Below are 26,912 nucleotides of genomic sequence, written 5' to 3'. Positions count from 1 at the left end.
CCCCTTTCCTGATGCCTTTTGGAGAAACAGTTTCAACAGATTCTCATCCAGCATTTTTTATTCCTGCTGGTAGGTTTATAAATAACAGCCCTTCCCCCATTGGGTGACCTTGGGCACTGCTAAACCTGTTTCTTCATCTGAAAAATGGGGATGATAACCCCTTCCTCTTAGTGTGGCTGGAGGGTTGGCATACCAAGGGGGTTCTCAGACAGGATGAGGGGGAAGAATAGGGATTAGAAATGAAACTTTTTAGGGTTGGGGTTAGCTCAGTGGTAGAGCACTTGCCTTGTATGTGTGAGGCCCTGGGTTCAATCCTCAGCACCACATAAAAATAAATAAATAAAAATATTGTGTCCATCTACAACTAAAAAAAAATAAAAATAAAAAAATGAAAAACTTCCTAGACTTTGTCCTAGCATTCCAGTGTAACTGGTCATCCCTAGGCCTCTAGAATGGGAACTCAGAGTCTTCATGAGGTTGATGTTGCCTGTGATCTGTCCCTTCTCCAAGAGACTTCCTTTCCAGCAGGCAGATCTAGCTGACTAGTTTGGACCAAAGATGGACAGCAAGGAGGTATTTCCTCCAGTCTCCAGATAGACCCCATGGCAGCCTGCCAGTGTCTGCGTGCTAACACAACTTCAGCACTGTAAGCCAGGGCACAATGGCACATGTCTGTAATCCCATCCACTTTTTTTTTTTTTTTTTAAGAGAGAGTGAGAGAGGAGAGAGAGTGAGAGAGAGAGAATTTTTAATATTTATTTTTTAGTTCTCGGCGGACACAACATCTTTGTTGGTATGTGGTGCTGAGGATCGAACCCGGGCCGCACGCATGCGAGGCGAGCGCGCTACCGCTTGAGCCACATCCCCAGCCCCCATCGACTCTTGAAGCTGAGACAGAAGAATCTCAAGTTCAAGGCCAGCCTGGGCAATTTAGCAAGACCCTGTCTCAAATAAAAAGGGCTCAGTGATAGAGCACCCACCCCTGGGTTCAATTCCCAGTACTGCAAAACAAAAACCCAAAGCATCTCAGGGGTCCAGAAGTTCAGTTTAGGAAAGCCACTCTCCTTCCTGGGTCAATTGAAGATTGGGGAAGGTGTGGGGGCAGGATTTGGGAAACCTGCCTGATCCTGAATCTGGGTTAATCTCTCCCTGGAGGGCATGGGAGCCTCCAAGCCAGGAGTGGAAGTTGGGAGGGGTAAGAGTCTAAGGTCATCTAACAGTTATTGTCAGTGATAGATTTTCGATCCAGTACTCCTTCAGAAACTCAACCCCCATCCCTACCACTCCTGGCCTCCCAGTTACCCCTGCAGTGTGTTATACCCCACTAACTGCCCAGATTGCCCAGCCTTAGCCTTTAAGAAGAAAGGCTGAGTTCAACATTGACCCCAAAGCCAGTGTTTATCCTTCACCTTTGCTGGGCCCAGGAGAAGGTGGGGGGTGGGGGAGGAAAGGAGCCATAGTGTGCCCTAAGGCATACTTTAATCTAAGGGTCAAGGGGGTGGGACGTCCCTGTAAATTCCAGCAACTCTGGAAGGCTGAGGCAGGAGGATCACAAGTTCAAGGCCAATCTCAGCAATTTGGAGAGACCCTATCTCAAATATAAATAGCTCAAAAATAAATAGCCAGGGAGGTAACTCAGAAGTGGACTGCCCCTGGGTTCAATACCCAGTACCAGAAGAAAAATAAAAATAACAAGGTTACACAAATCTGTTAAGGGGCTGGGGGTGTTGAGGAAAACGCATCGAGCAGGTGACATTTCAGTCGTGACTAGGAGGCTGAGTGGGATGGGGCAAGTGATGGAAAGAACTGGGAGGCAGAACGCTCCAGGGGTGGGGAGCCGCATCACAGCGCAGGTCCGGGTCTAGGTTTTAGCAACCTGCTTCTTGGAGCCTCAGTTTCCCTGCTCACCAAGTGCTTGGGCAGCGGCTTGCACTCCTCGGTCCTCCGAGGATTGGGGAATGTGAACCCTCGTTGGCGGGCCGGGCTGGGACGTGGCCGTCAGGGGTGCAGGCTGCGGGGCGGGGCGGGGCGGGGCGATCGCTCCCGGAGGCCGGGCTGGCGGGGCCACCCGCGGGCAGTGCCGCGCGCGCAGTGCGTGCAGCTGCGGAGCGCTCGGCTTGCTGAGCCGCGCGCATCACATGAGCAGAGGCGCCGGGACCGACCGCAGCCCGCTCGTGGGTGCCCCGGCAGCCTGAGACCCGCAGCCCTGCAGCCCCCCGCCGAAATCTAACCATGTCTGTCTGTTGTTGCTTCTTTTTCAGAGATTATGGCAGTTCCAAGAGGAAATCAGGTAAGGGAGCCTCCGGGCGTTTTTCTCTCCAACCTTTCTGCCCCTTGCATGTGTCCGTCTGATCCTGCGGAGGACTTTCTGGGGGGTTGTCCTTGTCCGCTGGCGCTTTGGTCCTGAGAAGCCAGGGATATTCCAGGTGCCCCCTCCTGAGCCCTTGCCCCCTGAGATCTCTCCCACCGGGTCCCCTGGTCTCCTAGGTGGGAGCGGGGGTGGATGCATGGGGAGTGTGGGGTTGTCTCGTGACGGGTCCAAGCCCCCACAACGATGGCATGCAGATCCCTTCCCCTTCCCCCGGGCTGCGGTGGCCACTGCTGGGCAGCTCCTTCCCGTGGTGCGGCGGTGATGGAAGGGTTAATATAGAGACGGGCCTTTTTCCCCCGGAGAAGGGAGATGAGGACTGGAAAGGGGTCATCCTTGAGTGACTTGAGTTTTTAGCGCCTGTATGGTGGACCTTCCCCTCCCCCAGATGCGAGCGCGTTCTCCTTGCTGCAAGCTGGGGGCTCGGCTTGTTGGTGGGCGAGACGCGTGGGAGGGGGCAGCCGGTTCTGCACAGGCCTGACAGGTGCCCAGGCCCTCCCAGAGTTTGCGAAGTGGGCGGAGACTAGGACAGCAAGGTGGGGCAAGTCCACTGGCGGACGCTGCGTGCTGTGCGCTGACCGCTGGGGTCAAGAGTTCTCTAGGGGTGCGCGAGACTGTTCTTTCAAATGGCAAATGCAGGGGTGTGGGGTGTGGTCCCCAGGAATTAGGGCTCTGTGTTCTGGGGGTGGGGCAGGGACAGGCTGGAGCAATCTATGTTACCCGTGTGTGGCCCATTATTTATGAGATGGTGCATCCTTGGGCAGCCATCTGAGGGGTCTGGCCCTTGAGAATGTAGGCAGTGACTTGCGGCAACGGCTCTTGTGCCCAGGTGCCTTGGTCTGGGTACAAGAAGAGGTTCGTGTGCCTCGAATGATAGCACACAACTGCGATATGAGTTGGGATAGATGTAACTGCTGTGTTTGTGAGTGTGGGTACCGTTTTTATGTGTTACGCATACAAGTGCTTGCTTACCTGCTCATTGGGAGGAGGAAAGTTGTGCAGTGATGTGTGTGTTGGGGGTGGACATGTGTCGTCCAGATAATTGTGTGCTCCAGGGGTACATTTACTTGTCTGGGTGTGAAGGCTAGGGGTGTGTGCCAGTGAGCTGGGCTAGATCTGGTGGTGGGGGCTGGAGTCCGTATTCAAGTGTATTTGTGTACCTGTTTGAGACCCATCCGGTTGTGAGGAGAGGTGTGTCCATGACTGTCAGGTAGGTGTCTCGGGTTCAGGTTTGCCCGCCCACTGGGGCAGAAGGGCATTTCCTCTTATGAAGAGGAGGGTGAGGAGCTGAGGGACTGTGGCCTCATCTCAGCTGTCATTCCCAGGCAGAGCCCATTTGGGAGAGCTGAGAGGGAGGTACAAGACTGGGGTTGTGTAGTGTCATGACACACCCCCCCCCCCCAAGAAACCTGCCCTGGGCCTCAGAGGTATAGTATACTGGTTGAGCCTGAGTTCAGATTCTTCCTGTGTGTGACCTTAGGCAAATTTCTTAATCTCTCTGTGCTGAAGTTTCCTCATTCTCTTTAAAACAAAGATGATAATAGAATACATGTCACATGCAAAATATTAAAGAAGTTAATGTGAAATAACCCCTAGCAAAGGGTTTGTGGATTTAGCTCCCCGGCAGAGTGTTAGCTTAGCCTGCGTGAGGCCCTGTGTTCAATTCTCAGCCCTGGGAGGGGGACTGAGGAGTAGTCCCTAGCACATAACTAACTACCTAAGTTACCAGGTAGACACCATCGTTGTCGTCATCACCTTCTGAAGCCCTGGGACCTACTGCTGGCTCAACTATCATCTTAGACAAATCCATTTTCCACTCTGAACCTGTTTCCCCCTGAAAAAGCTAGGTCCTCTGTCCCTACTCCACACCCCAGGCTCTTACAGCTTAGCTTTTGAGTGGCTTCCTAAGCAATCCAGGGCCCCACCCAAGCTGCCTCCCCCAGGAAAATCCTCCTCCAGTTTCTGTGCCTTCTGCCTTCAGGCCAGGAAATGGATGGATGGAGAAATTTAATTTACATTTGGTATGCTTATGATAATGGCCACTTAGTGTCGTGGTAGAAAGTGCCAGTGCTGGAGCCAAGCAGGAGAGTCTGACTGCTTTTGTCTGTGACCTTGTGCAGATTTCTTACCCTCCTGTACCTGTTTTCTTAATTGTAAATTAGGATAACAGTTATGCCTACCTCTTGATGGTTAACTTTGTGTGTGTGTGTGTGTGTGTGTGTGTGTGTGTGTGTGGTTTACATGCTAACTTGAATGGACCATTGTCCCCAGATATTTGGTCAAGCTTTATTTTCAATGTTCTGTGAGGCTGGATATATCCTGTGAGTATGTCTCTGGGTGAGATTAACGTTTAAATCAGTGGATTTTGAGTAAAGCAGATTACCCTCCCTAAAGTGGGTGGGTCTTATCCAATCAGTTGAAGATCTTACTAGAACAAAGACACCCTACTCCCACCCCCAGCAAGGAGTTCTGCCAGCAACTTACATTTGAACTCTGCTGAAGCTCTTTTTCAGGCTCCTACCTACCAAACCCCACCTTCAGTGTTCAAATTCGCCAACACTCCATACCTAAAATAAATCTCTTTTTCTCTATGTCCCCATGATATTGGTTCTGTTTCTTTGAAGAACACTAGGTAAATTTCACCTCTTGGTAATAGTGAAGGCCAGCTCAATTAATATCCATAAGTATGCCTAGAACATTGCCTGCTTCCTAGGAAGCTCTCCCAAGGTGCTAGCTGTTATGATTTAATAAGCATCTACTATGTGCTAGGAACTTTACATGTTTCCTCACTTGCTACTCTGAGTGATATCACATGGTGGGGGGGGGTTCCCATTTTGTAAATGAAACCTGAGGTTCAGAGGGGGTAACTGCCCAGAGTCCTGGGGAAGTATAGAATTGAGTGCATGTGTAGGGCTCTGTCCTGCTCTGTAATGAAGCTTCCTAGAGTCATTGCTTATCTTCCCACCTTGGCCCCATGAGTGCTGGGACCACAGACACTCCCACCATGCCCTGCTCAAGCATAGGAGCCTCTGAAGCAAGGGTCACACGGGGTGGACTCAACTGAGGAGGCAGTTTGCAGCCTCATGGAGGAGAGGGAATGTGTCCTTGAAAACTGGAAGGCAGCGAGCGTGGTCCCACAGTCACCTGTGCTCCTCCCTGCCATGAGCCTGATTGCTCCGTGTACCTTCCCCCTCTCAGGAGCTGCTACCATTCACCTGTTGTTTGAGTCCATCATAGGGCTCCTGTGCTTCTCTGACCTGCCAGTTTGACCTCCAGAGCCACCAGCTTCTCCCACCTCCACCATCGCTAACCCTCTTTCTCTAGAAGGCCCCAGCTTCCTACCTGGTCTCTGCTTTCACCTTTACCTGTTCCTGTCCTTCTCCACATCACAGCTAGGGGGCGCTCATACCAAATAATGCACTTGACTGCTTGAATTCCCCCAGGGACTGCCCTTATGATGTGGCCCTTGCCCGCCATCCTAACCTGGCTTCTACCCTCTTGTGCCCTCATCCTCACCCTGCACACAAAACCCCACTGAGTCCATCCTGCTCAGACGCATGGTCACCCTCTGTGCCTTAAACACATCAAGCTCATTCTTCTGTGACATCTTGAACTTCCTGTTCCCTCTGTCTGGGACGCTCTTCTTCCATCTTTCACATGGCTGATCCCTTCTTAGGATTTCTGCTTTATCATCACCTTTCAGCAAAGCCACGCCAATCCTCCACTGTCTGGCTGCTGTCTCAGGTCACTGCCTCCTTCTATATCACTGACCACCCATCAGTTGTCTTGTGGGTTTTCTTGCTTACTGTCGCCTATCACCTCAAGAGCAAAGACCTGGGCTGCAGGGCTTTCACCAGCACCATGGCCACTGGCTTGTTGAAAAGGGGATTTAACAGAAAAATGAAGGTGTGCCTGAATGAACCCGCCAGGGTCAGGAAAGAGACGTCAGTCTGCCTCAAACTGGGGACATTGGACAAAAGAGGAGTTTTCCTGATGTGGGGCAGAGTGCTGCACACTTTGACAATCCAGAGAGAGCACATGCAAAGAGGTAGCCAAGGAGGACTAAGTGTGGCTTGTGTGCAGCCCAGATAGCCCAGATACTTTAGTTCACATGGAGCGCCAGCTGTCTGCCAGGCACTCTGCAAGGTGTTGAGGTTATAAAGATATATCTGGGGCTGGGGCTGGGGCTCCGTGGTAGAGCACTTGCCTAGCATGTGCGAGGCACTGGGTTTGATCCTCAGCACTGCATAAAAATAAGTAAATAAGTTTAAAAATTAAAATATATATCTTTCTGAAGCCACATAGTCACCTAGCCAGGGGCACAGCAGGTGCAAGGACCCAGGGTGGGTCTGCTGGCTGCTCATAGGGCTTGTAACCAGAGTGGAGAATCGGGGATGGCAGGGTGATAGGAGAGCAGAGATGTGACTAAGGGGGGTGAGATGGAGCAGCACCCACTGAAAGGGCTGAAGGCCATTTTAGGAATTTTGACTTTCCCTGAGAAAAATGAGCCACCAAAGTGTTCTGAATTGAGGGGTAAATGTGATCATCTGACTTTCTTCTTCTTTCTTTCTGGTACTGGGGATTGAATCCAGGGGCACTTTACCACTGAGCTACTTCTCCAGCCCTTTTTATTTTGAGACAGGGTCTCACTAAGTTACTGGGGCTTACCTTGTACTTGCAATCCTCCTGCCTCAGCCTCCTGAGTCACTGGGACTACCGGAATGCACCACCTCACCTGGTGTGATCTGACTTTGATTATAGAATGATTTTTCTGGTTGGTAAGTGGAGACCAACAGGGAGGAGACCAGTAGGGATGGCAGAGGAGTTCCGTGGAGGGTAAGACCGGTGGTATTGGGTGGACCTCACTGATGGGATGCGTGGAAGTTGGGAGGCATCTGAGCCACTTGCCTGAGTTCCTATTCTCAGGTCCCCAGTGTGCCAGTCACATAACCCTGGACAACTCTTTCACTTCTGAGCTTACCTGTTCTGTTGTGTCAGTCAGGGTTCCGCGGGAGAAGTGGAATCAGCAGGGTAGAGATTTTAAGGCCTTTATTGTAATGACTGGCGTGAAGAAGGGCAGGCTGGAGTGCAGGTGCAAGCTGGAGCTGCTGTCCCCAGGGAGATGTCCTCAGGGGAGCCTCAGCCCTGTCCTGGAGGCCTCTCACCTTACTGGCTCAGCCCACCCATTTATTAAGATAATTTTCCTCACTCAAAGTCAACTGATTTAATCACAACTTCAAAACTACCTTCCTCAGCAACACCTGGATTAGTGGTAGCACACCTGGGACTGTGGCTTGGCCAGCTTGACACCTAACACTGACCATCACACCTGTAAAATGGATAGCCATAGAAACAGTGACCTGGCAGGGACATTCACGTTCCAAGCTCAGTGAGGCAATGCACTTAGAGGGTTTTGTGCCATGCCAGGCATCAGGGGGGACCTAGTGTTATTATCTATGAGTGCTCCCCAACTTGAGCAGCTTTCCAGGAGCCCAGAGAGGCCAGAGCAGGTCCAAAGCAGGGCTTCTGCAGACCTGTGAAGAGAGGACCCCCCCCAACCCATCGCACAGCTTTGCAGGAAGCTGTGTGGAGTTCCGAGACCGGCCACAAGGGGGCGCAGGTGGCAATGAACCTCTCAGATCATCGTGGCCCTGCGACAGCAGTCAGGCAGAGGGCCAGGTGCTCCATCCCACCAAGGAAGCTGTGAGGAGCTCCAGCTCGTTTAAATGCAAATGAGGTTGGTTGCTCAAGAGTGTTGCAAGTCTGTTCTCTTAGGCAAGCGTCGATGTTCCTGTGAAGTCCTGTTTACTTTATGTTTCTCCTTGGAAAAGCGGTGAGCTCAGCCCGCTGCCAGGCAGCATCATTAAATGGTGTTATTGGGCTGAGGTGATGAGATCAGCGTTGATGCTGTTCCATTTCGAAGGAGCAGAGTTGCTGGGGTTGAGTGTTTAGGTTTTGGCATCAGTCAAACCAAGCAGGGTTTGAACCTCACTCTGCCCTGAGTTAGCTTTATTATCGTCTTATTATTGATGGGTTATGAAAGAAGGGGAGAAGTTGACCGTATTTTAGACTGGAGAGTCAAAAGATTCATCTGGGGGCTGAGAGTGTGGCTCAGTGGTGAAGCATGCTCCAGGCCCTGCGTTCAATCCCCAGCACCATCCAAAATAAAATAAAGTGCTATAGAAGAGAATGTATGTTTAAAAAAAAAATTCAACTAGCATTTATTTCCATTCTCTGAGCCCCAGAGGAGACAAAACTTACATGCAGTCATTGCTGAGTGGTCTGTCAAGTTAAGAATACAGGGTTTGCCAGACACAGGGAGCATGCCTGTAATCCCAGCAGATCACAAGTTCAAAGCCAGCCTCAGCAGCAGTGAAGCTTTAAGCAACTCAGTGAGACCCTGTCTCTAAATAAACTACACAAACGGTTTGGGATGTGGCTCAGTGGTTGAGTGCCCCTGAGTTCCATCCCCAGTAACCAAAAAAAAAAAAAAAAAAAAAAAATGCAGACTGAAGCAGGAATGCCTAGTTTCATATCCCATCCCTGCCTGCTGTGTGACCTTGGCAAGTCCTTAACATCCCTGTGCCTGGGTTTTTTTTATCTGTTAAAATGGAGGTCATGGGAGCACTTTATCAGGCCATGTGTTTGAGGCTGGAAATGAAAGTAACAAACAAGAAGTGCCTGCACTGAGGAAGCCTTCACCCGGTTACATGGTTTTTACAGGGCCTTAAGCAGGCTAGGCAGCAGGAGAGGTTAGCTTCCATCTGCAGAGCTCCACCTTTGGTTCTTGTCCCCTCCAGCAGCAACTCAGACAGGATAGGGCTGAGCAAACCTCATCTCCTAACTGCCCTGAACCAGGGGCGTTTAACCACTGAGCCACATGCCCAGCCCAGCTTAGGACCTCGCTGTTACCAAAATCTCTGCCCTTGTCCCCACTGCCAATGAATGGGGACAAGAACATGGTTTTAAGAAAAAGGAAAACGTTTTATTGCTTTGCTAGCAAAGGAGAAGCACAGGAGACTCCTGTCCCAGAGGCTATGATTCTGCCCATCAGAGGGAACAGAGGGCTTTTTAAAGAGGTAATTCAAAGGCTACATTCTGCGAGTTCTCTGTCGAGTTGTAATTCACTTATTTATTTAGGAGACAGTCATTCCCAAAATCTTCTGGTGCCATCCCCAAAGTCTGGATTACTGTGGTGGGTGTGTACTTAAGGACAGGTTAATCTGCCTAGGATGGGGAACAAAAGTAATCCTGTTTCTCTTGAGATTAGAGTGGAGGAGATTAGGGAAGAGCAGGGAGAGAGAAAGAGAGAGAGGAACATGTCCTTTTAAAAATAAGTCTCAGTGGCAGAGCAGCAAGGGGTATGTATATTCTAGGCATAAAGTGGGCCACTGTTACAACAGATAAGTTGCTGAGGCTGCCCTTGAACTTGTGATCCTGCTGCCTCACCCTCCTGAGTCACTGGGATTACAAGCCCTGTGTGCCGCCACGCCTAGTTTGTCCCCATTTTATAGGCCAGAAAAGGGAGGTTAAGGAGCTTGCCCAAGGTCAGCTGGCCAGGCAGACCCAGGGTTCACATCTGGCCCTTCTGACCCACTGATGTGTGAGCCCTCCTATTCCAGGGCCCAGGGATCCACTGGTGTCCAGGACTGGAAGTTCTTTAGACTGGGAGGGGCCTGCCTCAAGAGCACACCTCCCCTGCCAGGTTTCTAGAAAGAACTCATTGGTCACAAGGAAATTCTTAATAGGGTAAAGGGTCTCTATACAAGGCATGACTAATAGCCCCATAATCAATCAATCTCTCTCTCTCTCTCTTTTTATTGGTTTGGCTTTTAGTAAAGTGGATTTGCTTAGAATAAGACCAGCCCATAGTACTGGCTACTATAAAAAGTTCCTCTATCTCAAGAAGTTAGTCCCGCCCTCCTCTTACAGATACAAATGAGAGGGGGGCTGCTACTAGCCTGGGGAACAGGCTGGGCAGAACCTGGTCCCACCAGCTGCTGGATCTAGGGCCACTGTGACTAAGAGCAAGAAGGCCTGGAGGGAAGAAATGAGGCCCATCTTGGGGAAGAAATGAGGTCCAGAAGGGCACAGGACAGAACCAGCTCTCTGTCTCCTTCTGGACCTGCCCTGCTCACCAGCCACAGAGGATATGGATAGGGACAAGCTGCCAGCAGCAGCCTGCCTTCCCCTGAAGTAGGGGTCCTGAGGTCTTCCTTTCACTTAGGTGTTTCTTGGGCGGGTGCCATGGAGTACACCTGAGAGGGCGGGACATTGCCTGGGATTCCCCAGCTCACACCAGGCAGGAGGACCATGATCCACAAGGAGTAGGGGAAGACTGGAGATGGTGCAGGAGATTGGAATGAACCTCCAGGGTCCCCCCACAGGGTTCCCCCGTGGGAGAGACTGCCAGGATCACAGATGTGGGTGTAGACAGAGAATTTGTTTGTTTGTTTCAGTGGTGCTGGGGTTAAAGGCAAGTGCTAGGCAAGTGCTGTACCCCTGCACCAGCTCCCCAGCCTGAGTTTGAGAAGTTTGAAGAAAGGAAAAGTGTTCATCTGGCAGAGGTAAAGAGGCTGCTGGGGAAGGGGATGACAGGAGATAATTCTAGAAAGAAAGCCTTGAAGGAAGTGCAGCAGGACCTTTCAGAGCAATCTCCAGGGTTCCTCGTCTGCCCGAGCCACCCATCCTCAGCAAGAAAGGCCCAGGCTGCTTCATGAAATGGCCAAGATCTTCCTGGAACCCTCCCACAGCCCATCCCCAAAGTAAGCGTATCTTGTAAATTCCCGGGCTTCTGGCACCTCTCACCCGGGGTGGTGTTTTTAAACAGTTTTTATTTTCATGGCACTGGGTCCTCTGCCTGATGTCAACCCTGGAGTTCAAAGTCATCTAATTGGAAATGAAAGGAGGCTGATTGGTTTGGCAGCTCCACGGCCAGCCCATGTGGCAGTGATGCGATGGAGAAAGTGATGCTGCTCACGTGTGCGCGCGCCACGACACCCAGCTGAGGCAGCAGCCCCTCTGCCCGACTGGCTTGGACACAGAGCCTGGGCAGGGAAGGGCGAGGCAGGACAGGGGAGTGCTTCCCCATCCTGGAATCCCAGGAAGGAGACAGCTAGCCCGGAGCCTTGATTCCCTCTGACCTGCTTGCTTCGCTCTCTGCCCACTCCTGTACCTATCACTGCTGGGAAAATAGGAAGTTGTTCTAGAAGGGAAGGAGTGGGCAGAGGCCTGTACGGTGAAATGCAGGTCCCAGGCGCTGCCCAGGCCCACCGAATCAGCATCTCGGGGGTGACCTCTGCATTTTGTCAGGCTCCTCACAAGTCCAAAACCAAACCAGGGTTATATTCTGGATGTGGGCCAATCACCATGATCGGGGAAGATGGGCAGCGAGGTGGCAGGAGTGCTGGTGCCCCAAGATGGATTGTGACTGGACAGACAGGGCTGCTCTTGGAAAGTGCTTTCAGTGTCTCCTGAGTCAGGAGTGGCCTGGAGGAGCAGGAATGGGGGACCTGTCAGAGGACAGAGTTCTAAGCCTCTTCTCCCTGAAATGCCAGGCCAGCATTTGGAGATTGACCCTGTGAGGGGCCTTCCCATCTGGCCTCATCAGGAGGCCGTGACGAGTCTCCGTCTGCCTTTTATTTAAAACTCACAAGGTTTTGTTCCCGTGGGGAGGAGACACCCAAATTGTGGTCCAGCAAAGAAATGCTTCCCACCACGGCCCCCAGCCAGAAGGCAACTTGTTCCTGCCTTCAGCATTCTGGTTTAGAGACATGTGACAATGGGCAACATTTCCAGTAACGGAGCCAACGGAAAAACAAGGATTTGGGGAAAATGTGCATTACTTATTGTTGTAGCACCTTTTTCTGATCTAAAGTTACTTTGTTTAGAAACAGAAATGTGGCGTGAATAACTTGGTTGGCCCAGGGCCTGTCTAGAATTGGTCAGTTTTGAAATGTGAAGGCAAAAAAAAAAAAAAAAAAAAATTCCAAAGTTTTAGGAAAACTTAGAAGTTTGCAAGGAAAAATAAAAAATGCCTTTCCCTGACTGCCTTTGCTTTGCCCTCTGGATCTTGTTTCCAAGTGTGACCCAAGCATCTGGCAGGAAGATGGATTTAGTTCACGTTGGAGCTGGAGTCGCGCACCGGGGCAGCAGTGCCTTCGGGTCCCCGGGCTTGGAAATAGAGTTGGCGCCTCTAGCACAGCTCCTGCTCATGGGTTGGAGCCCTCCTCCACCTTTCTCCAAGACATGGGCTGTGCTCTCTTTTCTAGGTCTGTGGCCAGTGGACACTAATGGCAGCCTGCCTTGGGGGTGAGACAGGGATGGTACCTTTGGAAGCTGATTGGATAGGAAGCAAGTTTCTGATTAAATGTTGGTATTAGACTTTTCCGTAGTTGGTGGGAGTGGTGGGCGTGTCAACAATGGTGTTAATACAGTGTCACCAGTGCCACACAGAGCTGGAGTGGAGTGATCTGGAGTCTTTGTGCAAGACACACAGATCTGCTGGGGAAGCTCGAGGCCTCTCGCAGCTGGTTCACCAAAGGTTTTAAATCAGCCAGCGGGGCACAGGGAAGGAGCAACTGTGCAGAAGACATCTGGCCAGTCGCAGCAATAGGTGTCCTGGTGTGTCCCGGAGTACCTACCGGGTGGTGTGTTTCAGGGGTGCTGGCTCCATAGAGTTGCAGCACCTAGGCTGGAAAGAACAAGAACGTGCCCCAAGAGCCACCACCAACCTCCTTATCATTAGGATCCTCTAAGGGTCTCTTGAGATGTTTATCCTCACCTGTGAAAGGACGGTGTGAATCCTGACTGTGATTATAGGACAGTGGCCCCACGCCCAGGCAGGTGCCTGGCACTAGGAGGTGCTCACTGGATAGCCGACTGTGGCCTCCCTTGGGGAAGGAGTATCCATCCAGAAGAACCCCCAGTGGTTGATGGTGGACCAGGACTGACAGGACAAAGAATAGCCTTTTCACATCCCCGGGGAAGACCAAGCAGACCCAGAGAAATGACCTGACCTTGCTCGGCTTGTGCAATGAACCAGGAACAGGACCATCTGAGCCTCTAAGCACAGGCCTCCTCCAGGCTCCTCCCTGGAATGGAGCTTAGCATCAGCCAGAGCCCCTGCACTGAGGTGCCAAAGGGTTAACTCCGTCCTCCCCTGTCCTGCAGCTTTCTGGGCATAGCTCAGTCACGTGAGAGCCAGATGTGGGGATTTCCCAAGCAGTGGTGTGTGTGTGTGTGTGTGTGTGTGTGTGTGTGTGTGCACGCGCATGCACAGCTCTGTTTACGTGGCATCTGCGAGCTCAGGGGATTGGTCCAGACCCACACAGAGCAGGGGAGGAACGAGATAAGGAGAAGCCCAGGGCTCCCAGCAAACACTGTGGGGGGTTGCGCTGAGCTCTGCTCCCGACAGACGTCATAGACAAGGAAGTTGTTCCTGCGCAGACTCCCATTTCCTGCAACATTCATCTTGCTACGAGACCATGTTGGTTATGGATAATTTCTTTTTAATCTCTTTGAAAGGCTTTGAAGCAGATGCTGCAAGCCAGCAGCATGTCTAGGATGTTCTGCCAGGCTAGGGGTCTTCCCGTGAGCCTCTGTGCCAAGCATAAGCTAAACACAGAAGGCAAAGGCGAGGTCAGGGCTGCATGTACCAAGAAGGCCCTGGGCAGTGGGTCAGTCTCATTTTCCCATGATATCCACAAGACTAAGATCAGCAAGTGTCCATCCTCCCATCAGCCACTGAGGATTAATTGTGCAGCTCCTGTGTTCAGGGTGTTATAGAGGTGTGGACAGGGTTAAGACCCTGAAGGAACTTTTGTTCTACCTGGAGAGATTCAACAAATTTTTATTAAGCACCTACTATGTGCCAGATAGTTGCTAGGACTCTAGTCCTAACCAGTCATTCTGCAGCCAGCTGAAATAGTCAGCGAATCATACCAGGCAAGATGAGAGAGACGGGCAGACTTTGCAAAGTGGGTGTCCTCAACCTCTGCTCAGGGATGAGTTCTGTCCCCAACCCCCGACCCTCATCTGCATTCCTGTCCTGGTCTAGTTCATGGCAGCATCCAGCCAGGTGTCTGCTACAGCCTTGTGAGCTTTGCCCCAAAGGCAGCCCAGTTACACAGGCTCAGCCTCCAAGGCTTGGCCTTGGACTACCAAGAGCAACCTGCCTCCCGTTGGGTCTGGGCAGTCTTTGGAAGGAAGGAATCACTTTTGTGATGGCCCTAATAGTATCAGGCAGGTGGCTGAGGAGCCAGGCTCTCTCCCCAAGCCAACAAGTCTCCTGAAATAGACAGGACTGCATGGGAAAGATGTGTGTACCCCTGTCCCCACTGTCATGCTGTATCTACAGTCAGGTGGTCCAAAGCAAGGCCCCCAGGTGTGCGCGGGGCTGATGCTCATCAAATAGCTGGAATTGATCCATTGATAGGTTGATCACAGAGGCTCTTCTGCAGACCCTCTGCTTTTCAGCTTGGGTGGGAATGTGTCCCAAGGGTACCACCCTAGCTCCATTGCTCCCTCCCAGCTCCCTCCCATGGAGACTGAGCTGGGAGCAGCAGGCAGGCCTATGGAGCTGGGGCCCAGCGCTTTGGGCTTTAGCCTGCCTCTTTCTCCTGACACGCATACTGGGCTGGGGCTTGGGCTTCTCAGGGAGCTGGTGGGTGGGGTAATGGGGGGACATCCCACTAAGTGGGGGAGGACCACCAAGGTGGACCACCCCAGGGAGGCGGGTGGCTGGGATCCTGGAACTCTGCACAGTGTTGAGTTTGTCTCCCCCCCCCCCACACACACACACACATCCTGGCGGAGCGGGGCGAGGTGAGAACCTGAGAACTGAGGGGGAGGCTGCCACCCCAGGGGCCACCATGGGGTCATGCAGCAGCTGCGGGAGTAGAGGCTCAGACCCGCCCCCCACACACACACACACAGCGTCCCACCATCCACCCACCACGGTGCCTCCAGCCAACCACAGCACCTGTCTTCACTGGGAAGCTTCAGCTCTCCTTGGCACCTTGGCCAACCTGTCTGCTGCCCCCCCAGGGCGGCCCCCTAGGCAGCTGCAACGCTCCCAGGGGCCGATCAGGCCTCCTGCCTTCTGGTCCAGCCTTGGCCTAGGCAGGCGCCCTTGAACTTAGTCCTCAGGGGCTGTGGGTGGCTCCGGGCCCAGCCCCTCTCCGCACCCCATTCCCCACCTGAGCAGGGAGACTGACTGTTCCCTGACTGCATAGTTGAGCGGCCAGAGGGTCAGGGCGCATTCCTGTCCCGGGTTGGGCTGCCCCACATGTACCCTGGATTCTGGGAGAGGCAGGACTCTGGGGAAGGGGCAGGTCCTCTCTTGCCAAGTGCACAGAGAGTGGGAACACGGCTGCACTGACAAAGAGAGGCACAGCCGAAATGAATGGGCCTTGGCCAGTGACTGCGGAGGATCCAGAAAACAATATCCTCCATGAGGGCCCCTGGGTCCCAGTTCCCAGCCAGCCTGCCTTGTTCCAAGGCTGACACCATCACCTCCTTGCTGTGGAGCCTTAAGAACCTTGATTTCCCCTGGGCTTCACATCCCTCACCTGCCAAATTCAGATTGTTGTAAGAATTAAAGAAAGTAATGCCCAGAAAATGTTGAACCCCATGCATGGCATGAACGTTAAGTGAGTGGGGTATAGTCTATCCCCAGCCTTACTACTTACTTGCTGCGTGACTTAGGACAGTGTCTTCCTGTTTCTGGTCTTAAATCCTTATGTGGTCTTCCTAGCCTTAAGGTACCACCAAGAAGCCAGAAGGGGGTCTGCATTGAGGATTTGCTTTTTGTCTTGCAGAAGAAACTCAGGAGATGGGCTGGGGCTGTAGCTCAGTGGTGGAGCACTTGGCTTCGCGTGCATGAGGCACTGGGTTCGATTCTCAGCACCCCATTAAAAATAAATAAATAAAACAAAGGCACTGTGTCCATCTACAATTAAAAAAAAATTTTTTTAAAGAAGAAAGAAAAGAAGACACCTAGCAGAAATCTAGCCTACTAACACTCCTCTTAAGTACTCTATTCATTTAGCTCAAAAGTCTGTGGAACAGGACCCTCAGGCCTTGGGCATAACCAGCTACATAACTGGAGCTCAATGCAAAATGAAAACACAGGGCCTCCTTGTTCATAAATTATGAATGATTTCAGCCCCGTGACAGAGGAGCATTAAACAGCCCAAGGCCCTTCAGCATGAGGCCATAGGTGACAGCCCAGCACACCTCCATGAAACCAGCCACCTGCAAGGGTTGGAGTAGGAGGCAGGGCCTGGGCAGAGCTGCTGCTCTGGCAGCATGAACCCCTCCCCTCTGGTACAAGGGCATTATGTCTTCCTGCTATAAGTACTTATGGCCAGATGGCAACTGCCGCGCATGCTGAAATAACCTTCACAGAGATTCCCCTGTGAGAAGCAGCTCACACATGCCATCTTAGTCCATTTCGGTTGCTATATCAGGATACCCAAGATTGGATAATTTATAAAGAAAAGAGGTTTATTGGGTTCTTAAGGCTGGGAAGTCTCACATCAGGCAGCCACATCTGCGGCTTCAACTTAGGATGGAAAGCAGAAGGGCAAGAGGGCATGTGCCAGAGAGAAAAGGGGCAGAACTCTGACATTCCTAGGGGAAAGGCATTGTCTCATCCGGGGACTCCAGCCCCACAATCCAGACCCCTTCCCTAGACCCCACCTCCCAACACTGTTACAATGGCGATGACATGTAAACGTGTTTCAGACCCCACAAACCATAGCGCACACCAAACAAGTGAACCACTCACTCCAGGCTTACAGTCAGGTGAGTTTGGATGGGAAGACATGTTTGCACAGTGGTTTGTTTTCTGGCTTGGCAACTACGATTGGGTAGTAAGGCCAGCCGCCGCTAGGCCCTCCGTAGTGGATGGCCTGAAAGCAGTGGCCGGATTCCGGGTGGCCTAGTTACAAAGAAAAAGAAGCAGGTGTGGTCTACAGGAAACAAGAATTCCAGCCTTGTGCAGGGTCAGGTACCACAGCGAGGAAAAGACCAGGGTCCAGCAGTTATTGGGAGACCAGTTCAAGGTGGTGGGTAAGAACAACAGAATTCCCAGAAATGGGGCGGTCCTGCAGGACAGGGGAGGTGTCTGCTTCCCTGCAGGGTCTCTGCTGTCCCTCCCCTCCAGGACCTCAGGGCAGGGGCTGTGGAAGCTGATAAGGGGTGGCCCTGCCTGGTCCCCTGAGCCTTCAGTTGGCTTTCTTTCTCCACGGGGTTTGAGCCTTGGGCCTTGGCAGTGCTCGGCCCTGTCTCTCCCACCTGGGCTCTCGGCCCACTCTGGATTTATTAGTTTGGTGGTGGAACTTGCCTTACACCAGGGAAGCATTCCCAGAAACGTGGCTGAGGACTAGATTTGGGTAGATTGCACTCAGTTCCCAGTGCTCTGGAGTTGCACGAGGTTAAAGGAAGACTTAATAGGCAAATGGAGGGTTCCCCCAGACTGGGTCTGGCCAGGCAGGGTGGTCCTGGGAGCCCCTATACAGTCAGGCCCCTGTCGTGCAGTCCTTGGCTTCGTCATCACCTGGACCTGGCAAGAACTGGGGCCAGCATCGAAGCACCCTCAGGTCCCTGAATTTGGCGTGACCTGCACACACCTGGGCTTCCCTGGGCCTGCAGTGTGGCTGGCCTCCCCAGCCAGGAGGAACACTGTGGCCGGAGCCTAATTACCATGGTTAGCTGTAGGGAGCGGCACATCCACATACCTTTACTGCCAGGAGCCCACAGCTTTTGCCCCCAGCTTTGGCCCTGTCCCCACTCCCCTTCCTGTCCCAGAAAGCTCATTCCTTCCACTCTGCTTCTCACAGGCCGTGGGTCACTTCAGGCTTCTTTTCCCCCAGTACTGGCCACTGAGCCCAGGGATGCTCTACCACTGAGCCACATGCCTGGCCCTTCTTATTTTCTACTTGAGACAGGGTCTTGCTAAATTGCCCAGGCTGGCCTCTAACTCGGGATCCTCCTTCCTCAGCCTCCTGAGTAACTGGGACTTCAGGCATGCACCACCACCCCTGCCTTCATTTCAGTCTTAAAGTATCCATGTGAAGGAAGCAGAGTAGGTCATTTCAAGCCCACGTTATGGAAGGAAAAGAAGCTCAGAGACTTGCTAAATGCCCCCCAAGTTAGTGAGCAACAGCAGCAGGGTGAGCTGAGCACAAGAACTAGGCTTCTCTGAGTCTTGTTCCCAATTTCTGCTCAGTGCCGGAGAGATCCCTTTCGAACTTGAGTTTCCTTACCTTGAGACCACGTTCGAGCGTTTTTCTCTGGAAAGGTGATCTCTTTCTTTGAAAAGATTATTTTCAGCTATGGTACACTCATGTTGTGGAGACTACCAGATTTCTGCTGGAAAGTCTACAACATCAGACAACTACCTTAGAGATCAGCACGCCCACATGCTTAATTTTACAGTATGAGCATTGAGGCTCAGAGGAGTCAAGCCACTTGCCCAAAGTAACACAGCTGGTTATGGGCAAGACCCCCTCATGCAGATTCCCAGTCCAGTGCCCCTTGCTTCCCAGCAGGCCTGTGACCCTGTTCCGGAGGGCCTTTGGTTCTGTGTCACCAGGAGAGGGAGGTGGAAGCAGTGGGGAGGACAGAAAGCAGTTGGTTTGTGTCGGTCACAGCTGCTCCTTCGGCTGCACCCTCTGGCCCCCCTCACCCCACCTCGCTGTCTCTCCATCTCCATTTCCCCAGCCCTGCGCCAGCAGCCTCCTCTGCCTCCTGGCCAGACAGCCAGGGTTCGCGAGCCAGTGCTGTCCTCTGTTCATCGGAAGGAGCGGAAGGGCTCCCTCCCACCCGGGGAGAGGGCTCGCTCAGGTGGCCTGGAGTGAAGGGACTCCGCGGCGCGGGCGTTGGGTGGGAACAGTGGCATTGGAGTGATTTTGCGCATCCACGGGACTGGGGGAGAGGTCATCTTTCTTTTCTTTTAGAAGGACAGGCTCGTTTCTGGTCTGCTTCCCATTTTCTCTTGGGGGCAGGGGAAGGAAGGCCAGGGGACAGGCTTGAGCTCAGGTGGTCTGCCCATCATCCAGGCCCAGCCCCCCGAGTGGTTCTGTAAGTGACACCTGGGAGCAGCCTGCTCATGGTTTCCCATTCTGTCCATGGCTGCATGTGCCCTGCCACCGGAGGGGTCTCCACGGAGGCCCCTTGTCCACCCCCGTTCTAGTGGACAGGTCCTCCTGGGCGCTCCGGGTGGGCTGGGAAGGATGCCTAGGTCCCCTGAAAGAGGTCAGCCTTTCCCAAAGCATTTCCTCACGAGGAACCCCAAAAGGGAGGAATGCAGCATGGACGCCATCAGAGGTGGAGGGGATTGTGGGTGACCTCTTAGCAGGGACAGATGGGGCTGGGCTGGGCCTGGCACGAGCCTACCCGGGGGCGTGGCTTGGCACTGCTGGTTGGGCAGCCCATGTAGCCACATCTCTGGGTTGGGCAGTCGGAAGTTGGAGGCTTAGCAAGATGTGGGCACCCAACGGGAGCTCGGGCCTGCTCGGCCACACAGCGTAGCCCGGGGGGGGGGCTTCGGCACATCGTCCGTGTCCAGGCCACGCCAGGGATGGAAGTCCTGCTGCCAAGGCGCCTGCTGACTACTAGGCCTAGGGACAGGCTCTGGCTGCAGATCGAACCCTGTTCATCCCTTGACCCCAATTCGGCTGACCTGGTGTCTGAGAGTGACTGCGGGGAAATATTTGGGCGCAGGTGCCAGTGTGTTCTTGGTACATACAGTAGCAAATGCCATCGAGTTTCCATCCTGGCAACCCTGGGAGCTTGATTTTCCTGCGGCACTCAGAGGGAACTGAACCCAGGGAATCTGGTGTGTGCAAACACACTCGAGATAGATATGGCCAATGGCCGCTCACCCTACTGAGCCGCACCATGCAGGGCACTGTGATGTATTACCTCATTTAATCCTCACAGCAACCGGAGGTAAGTACATCACTTCATCCTGAGTTTAACAAGATCAGGAACAGGATCAGAGAGGTTAAGTAACTTCCTCAAAGGGACAGAGCTTGGATTTGAGCCCAGGCAGACTCCATAGGCCTCCCTAAACCTCTCCACAGAGCCCCCAATTGGAAGTCTGTGGGCTTCCAATGCAATCTGGAAGGGCCATCTTCCCATTTCTCTGTGGAAAGTCAGCCTGCAATTGGAAGGTGGCTTGCTCAGCAAGGGAGAGGGTGAGGTGCTTTAAATGGTAAGTGGCATCCAGCTCTGATCACCTGAGGTCTGTGTCCCTAAAGAGATGGACACTACTAGCTTGCAGCTTTGGGCAAGTAACTTAACCTCTCTGGTTTGGTTTCTTCATCTGCAAAAGGGAGGGAATAATAGTATCTACCACTGTAAACTGTTGTGAAAAATAAATATGTTACTCTATGGAAAGTATTGGTACAAAGCTTGGCAGACAGTAAGTGCTATATAAATGTATGCTGCTGTTTATTGTTACTGTCTGTGAAGGGATCAGGCAGCTTTCCTGGACAGCCTGGTGGACAGTGCAAGGGTTTGCTCTCAGACTTTCATCTCCATGTTTTCCTATAATTATCCCCACAGCAGCCAGCTCTCTGCTCCTTGGAGGTGATGAACAGCCCAGCAGAGAAAGTATTCGACTTGGGGTGCTGCCAGGCCTGGTTCCATTTCTGGCTCCTGGAAACTTGGGCCAGTTACTTCCCCTGTCTGAATGGCTCCTGTCTGCAAGATGGGTCCACAGATGCGTGCCCACCTCTTGGGGTTGTGTGGGAAGTAAATGAGTCTGTACTGGCAGCCAGCACCCGGGCTGCATGTGGTAGCCTCTGATGTTCTAAAAATGTTCACACCCGTGATTAGGCCAAGAGCTTTCTGCCTCAGGACGTTAGTGGCACCACATCTCATAATCAGATGTTCTTCTATGGTGCTTTGATTTTTTTGCTCCTCTTCCACAGGATAACTTAACCCCATTTTACAGGTGAGAAACTGAGGCCCAGATGGAACACCATTGTCTGAGCATGGAACAGAGCGGTCATGTCCTGGTCACTAGAGGTCCCTCTTGCCTAGAGCCAGGAGTGAGGCTCTATCAGGGAGACTCCCTTCCACTCTCACTGGGTGGGACTGTGGCAAGAGCTGAGCAAGGGTACCTAGTAGATTGGCACCCCAAAACCTGGAGCCTGGCCTGGAGTGCCTCAGCCCTTACATTTGAGCTTCTGGGTCCAGGCTGCTCAGCCTGTTAGCTCACCAGAATCTCGGGAGCTCTGTGGGGCCAGCCACCCACATGGCCACAGAGAAGAGAGGGCTGCCTGCTGCAGGGCCCAGGAACCAGAGGGTCCCACTGCAGGGAGGCTTTGCGTAGGATTCTCTGCGCTCCAGCGGATTCCTGCGTTTCGACAGACACCTCATTATCCCGGTCCCAGCCTCTGTAATCACACAGGCCCACGCCCAGCAGCCATCCCAGGGCCAGGAAATCACTCCCCTCCCCTCCCCCGCCTTCCGCCCACGGCTGCTGATCCAGCGGCGCACTCGGTGGACCTCCTGCCTGCCTAACGGTTCTCTCTCCTCTGGTTCTCCTCTCCTGCTGCTTGCTCTCTCGGGGGACTCTGAAGTGTGGCTGTCCAGCTGGGCTGAGTCTCCCAAGAAGGACGTGACAGGTACTGCCCGGTGTGCATGTGCCTGCGTGCATGTGAACATGTGGGTCCCAGCGCGCATGCTCCGGAGCCGGTGCCCGCGGGCTCCTTTCCGCTTGTTTCCGTGTGACTTGCGGCAGCCCTTTGTCAGCATGCAGGGCATCTGGCACTCTCCGTGCCCTCGGCCTGCCGGGCTACCCCTTTTTCATTCTCAGATCCAGCCTGGAAGCCCTTTGTGGGGTGCTGACCACGCAGCACAGCTGTGAGCAGATGTGCTCTGGCCACAGGGTGTGTGGGTTTGAAGCCCGGCTCTGCCACGTCCTGGCTGAGCCGCCTGGAGCGGCTTGCGCAATCCCTCTAGGGGGGTGTAATGCTACCTTGGGGATCCTGACACACAGAAAGCGCTCGGGCGGTGGTGTGGTGGTGGGCTACCATTCTCTTTGGCATTATCTCATTGGCTGTCCCTGGGAGTATGGGGCAGGCCAGGCAAAGGTGACTGGTCTCACTTCAGGTGGTTAAACCAAGGCAGGGAGCTGAGGTCCTTGTGCCAAGCCTGGTTTCCAGAGATCTCAGTGGGGAACTGGTGATTTGGGGTGGGGGTGGAGCTGTCTTGTGACTGTGACCTAGGGTGGGTCACAGCTCCCAGGACCCAGCAATACAGATATCGAAGCTGCCGCTAGCCTGGGGGTTTTCAAGGCTTTGGCCCGCTGGCCCACATGGCCCTTAGGGACAGGGGCCGTGGCCTGTGTCTGGGCAGAACTGGGCCATGGGTCAGGGACTTGACTTTAGCCTTTGGTCTTGCTAGACAATGTCAAGAAAAAAACAAAACAAAACCCTGAACATCGGGATTTTCAGTGCCTGGACAGAGATGATCAAGGGAAGGATGGGATTTCCAGAATGGTCTTCCATGGGGCCCCTTCATTTCTAAGAGCAGAGATGCAGGCTGGGGGCTTGGAGGAAAAGCAGAAGGGTCGAGGGTCAGAGGGGGCTGGGCTGGCTCCAGGGCTTAAAGCCCAGGCCCCAGCCCTCCCTACCACAGCTGTTGGCAGGGAATGGGAGGCCGACGTCCTGGGAGAGGGGCCAGGAGAAGAGGAGGCAGTGGGGGGGGGGGGAGGGCCTGCTTCCCTTGCAATCATCCTTCTGGTGTTCCCTGTGACGAGGGGCTGGGGCCTGAGCTAATCACTGGGCGCCTGTCCCTTTTTCCCCTCTGCATGAGCCAGTGAGCCACTTGGCCCACAGCGATACATTTTATTCACCAAACGTATAGCTGAGAGACCAGCAGCCCCAATGCAGCCTGGGAGGGGCTTGTGAGGGGCTGGAGAGGCCTTGGTGGCATGCCTAGGATTGGGAGAGTGATAGGGATCCTGGGGCAGAGGCCACCACATAACCTGTCTTCTCAGGAGGAGCCCCGCTGCTTGGAGCCAGAGACCCAGGAGAGGCAGTTTGGCTGAGGGGAGTCCAGTGTTGGGGTCTCAGGCAAGTCACCAGGTTTCTCTGGGCTTTGGTGTCTCAAAAGTCTTGAGAAGTTGTTGGAGAAGTCTTGAGACAGGAAACTCAGAGGTGACTGGTTGGTGCTAAAGATGCTAATAGATAAGGGTCTGGGGGCTGCTTAGTCTGGCATCCACCCTGGAGTGGGCCCAGGGAGCTCTGGTCTGGCTCTTTCCCGCTGGCAAGTGCTGGCTGCCTGCCTGGAGGTGGGTATGGGAGAGGCATGTTGCAGAGACACAGCCCTACAGTTTACATCGGACTTTAACCCCTGTAACTTCACTGCATGCTCAGAACAGCTATGAGGTTCTGCTTTTTTTTCTGTGTGCAGATGAGGAAGCTACATCTCAGAGAGGTTAAGTGTCCTCCCCAGGATAGAGCAAGTAAAGGTAAAGCAGAACTGGACCTGACCCTCAGATCCTAAGCTTTTGCATGGATGAATCTCATAATGATTTTTGTCCCATCCTATGGCACCTGTCCTGGGGTGTCACCACTTATCATGGAGACTGGAATGAAGCACACAGTCTGGTTCGGCATCCGTGCCCAATAAAAAAGTCCAGGAGAGAACAGGAGGGGGCACCATGGCTAGGGTGATGGGGGAGCCTTCTGCAGGGGCAGAAATGTTAGGGGAGAATTGGGTTTGGCAAAGAGAAGGGAAGGCATTCCAGGCAGGGGCAGGGGCTGCAGCAAAGGCTAAGAAAGTCAGATCTTGCATAAAATTTTGTCATTGGCACGCAGTAGGTGCTCAATGCATGTGTTTTGAATCATGAATATTTCATGAAAGCGTGCAGGGCTTCAAGGAACTTGAGCTTAGATTGTAAGAAAGATCGGGCTTGAATTCAGCCTTTATTCTGTAGGTAACAGGGAGCCACTGAAGATGCCGGAGCACGGGACTGACTTGGCAGAGGTCTAGTTTAGAAGTTTTAAGTTGGCAGTCAGGATTGACCAGGAGCCAGGGTTCCATCCAGGTGGGTATTGCAGAAACACAGGTGTGAGGCAAGGGAAGGGCAGGGATTCCAGGGACCCCCGGAGCCCCAGCAGATCCAGCACAAGGTCTACTTCTGAATGAGGCTCTGCGAAGTCCCCTTCCAACCTGGGGGAGGCTCTGCTCTCTACCAGGGGTCCAGCCCTCCTCCTTGCTTCTGCCAAACCCTTTTCATCTGAATACCAGAGGCTCCCTCCTCTGCCCCTCCCCTCCCTTCTCTCGGGCAGACTCCTCCAGCCCCCAATTTTCCAAGCTTTGGCTGGGAGGGGATCCAGAGCCGCCTCTGGGATGACATCACTGCCCACCAGCTGCCTGGCCCACCGAGCCGCAGTTTCTCATCTGGATACCTGGTCCTGGCACCTCCCAGCACACCCGCCACCCTGGCCCCAGGGCAGTGCCGCATAGTGATGCCCTAAGAGGCAGTGCCTGTGTTGGGGGAGGGGTGGGCAGCAGGAAGGACAAGTTGTCTTTCTGTGTGTCTGTCCCACAACCTAAGGAGTGGCCTCCAGGAAAAGCTACAGCCCGTCTGAGTTCTGTAGCGCTGGCCCTGCATTCTCTTCACCTCCCTACCTGTGTCCCAGAGTGTGGGCCTTCAGAAGACTCCAGACCAATTTTCCAGAGGCTGGGGGGAGGGGCCAGGGAGTAGATTTTCCTCCACTTTGGAAATCTTGCCTCAAATTTTTCTTGGCGTGGATCAAAACGAGCTGATGGGATCTACTTGCCAGCACCTCCTCTTTGCTCCAGCATTCTCTGGCCACAAATCGGGAGCTTCTCTTTGCCTCAGTTTCCCCAGCTCCCACTCTTCTCTTCCAGTTCCATTGTCTAGTTTTCCCCTGTTCAGCATGTAAGGGCAGGATCGGCTCAACAACACCAGATCCCTCTGTCCTGTGTCTTGCCAGATCATTCACTTCACACAGAGTGTCCACCACCTAATGGGTCCTGGGGTCTGCCCAACAGAGGCAGCAAGAGGCAGCAAGACTCCCACACTACAGTCTTTCTTAGACACCACCTGTATGCCAGGGTGTCTGGGGATAGAGTGAGACGGGACTCTTCCCTGGAGACCAGGTACCTGGCACCCCATTGGCCGTATAAGGTGCCGAAGAAGTAAAGATCATATGTGAAGGTCAGCTGGAGTTGGGTGCAGCTGTGGGACTTTCGGAAAATCACTTCCCTTCCTGAGACTCAGTTTGCCCATATGTAAAGTGGGGCTACAGCAGGGCTTACTGCATAAGGCTGTCGCGGAGATTAAATGAGACAGAACAGGACTGCAGTGGGGCACTTTACGGAGGACTTGACCTTGAGGAAGCCTCAACTGAGGTCTGCTGTTACTGGTAGAATTGGGGCGCCCCCAGGACTTGGAAGCTGATGTCCCTTGGGGACACACTGGGGGACATCTGTTCGCCTAGTGCTGCTGCTGTCCTGCTGGCAGGGCAGGCACAGAAGCTGGCAGCATCTGAGTGCAGGGGCGGAGCCGGCCTGCTGCCCAGCTGTTGGTTGCATTTCTGCCTGAAATACAATCCGCCTGTGGAGGGGCTGCCTGAGGCTGCATGTACACACTCATGTGGCACACCTCAGCAGGGGCGGGGTCCCTTCTGGGTCTCCAAAGAGTCCTGCTGGGGCCACAGGGCCCACACTATATGTTAGAAAGCCGCCAGGGCAGTGGGTTTCTATCTTCCCCCCAGGAGGGCCTCCCTTGGGGTTTCCCAGAGTAATGTGGCCGGTGCCCCCTGCCTAGGCTGCCCAACAAAGATCTAAGCAGTGCTTCTCATTCCTGGCTGCACCCCAGAACATGGGGCATTATGGGGTGTCTACAAAATACTTGTTCCTGGGTTCTGACCACCTGAACCTGGACCTCTGAAGCTGGTGTTTTTAAACAGCTCCTCAGGTGATTCAGTGCCACCAAGTTGAGGACCACTGTAGTCAAAGAATGACATGTGTGGAAACAGACATCAGGTGGTTCTGTAATGGAAAGAGAGATGGACTTGATCCTAAAAATACTGGGGAATCCTGGTTCTCTCCATACCAGCAGTGGGAACTGGGGGAGTCTCTTGCTCTCTCTGAGCCTGTGATTAGTTTGTAAAATGGGGAAAGAGGGCTGTTGTGAGGTGCTGGCACATAAGTCAGGCTCAGGAGTGTAGGGCCTGTGGCCATGGGTTGAGGCACCAAGGGGCTGAGAGGAGATCCTCAGCTATTTCTGCAGCCAGGCCAGTTCTGTGGAACCCCAGCCTCCAGGGAGATTGGCAGGCATGCTGTTTTGTTTTTGAGACAGGGCCTCACTACGTTTCCCAGGCTGGCCTCAAACCCCTGGGCTCTAGTGATCCCCCTGCCTCAGCCTCCCAGGTTCTGGGGTTACAGGGCACTACCCCAACTGACTGGCAGGCGTACAGTTTAAGAAGTGTACTTAGGAATTTTATTTGGGCTGGGAAGGTTTTCCCGAAGGAGGGCTCTAGCCAGT

The 26,912-nt window shown here is 53.3% G+C and overlaps 1 protein-coding gene across 3 annotated transcripts in view; it reads left to right on the top strand.

The window, feature by feature from the left end:
• SH3PXD2A (SH3 and PX domains 2A) overlaps nucleotides 1-26,912 on the top strand; it is a 228,236-nt gene that overhangs the window by 132,365 nt on the left and 68,959 nt on the right. The window contains exons 6-7 of one of the 3 annotated variants that reach the window (XM_081267954.1): nucleotides 2,262-2,290; nucleotides 21,967-22,011. In XM_081267954.1, the coding sequence (XP_081124080.1) occupies nucleotides 2,262-2,290; nucleotides 21,967-22,011 (74 nt within the window). Of the gene's footprint in view, nucleotides 1-2,261; nucleotides 2,291-21,966; nucleotides 22,012-23,416; nucleotides 23,464-26,912 lie in introns of those variants that run through there. The other 2 variants (XM_081267955.1, XM_081267956.1) reach the window with 2 other exon arrangements.

This window comes from Spermophilus citellus, assembly GCF_964194105.1.
Source record: "Spermophilus citellus genome assembly, chromosome: 15".
NCBI classification, from domain to species: Eukaryota; Metazoa; Chordata; class Mammalia; order Rodentia; family Sciuridae; genus Spermophilus; species Spermophilus citellus.
Note: the sequence above shows the minus strand (reverse complement) of the source record. Positions and strands in the feature narration are given on the sequence as shown.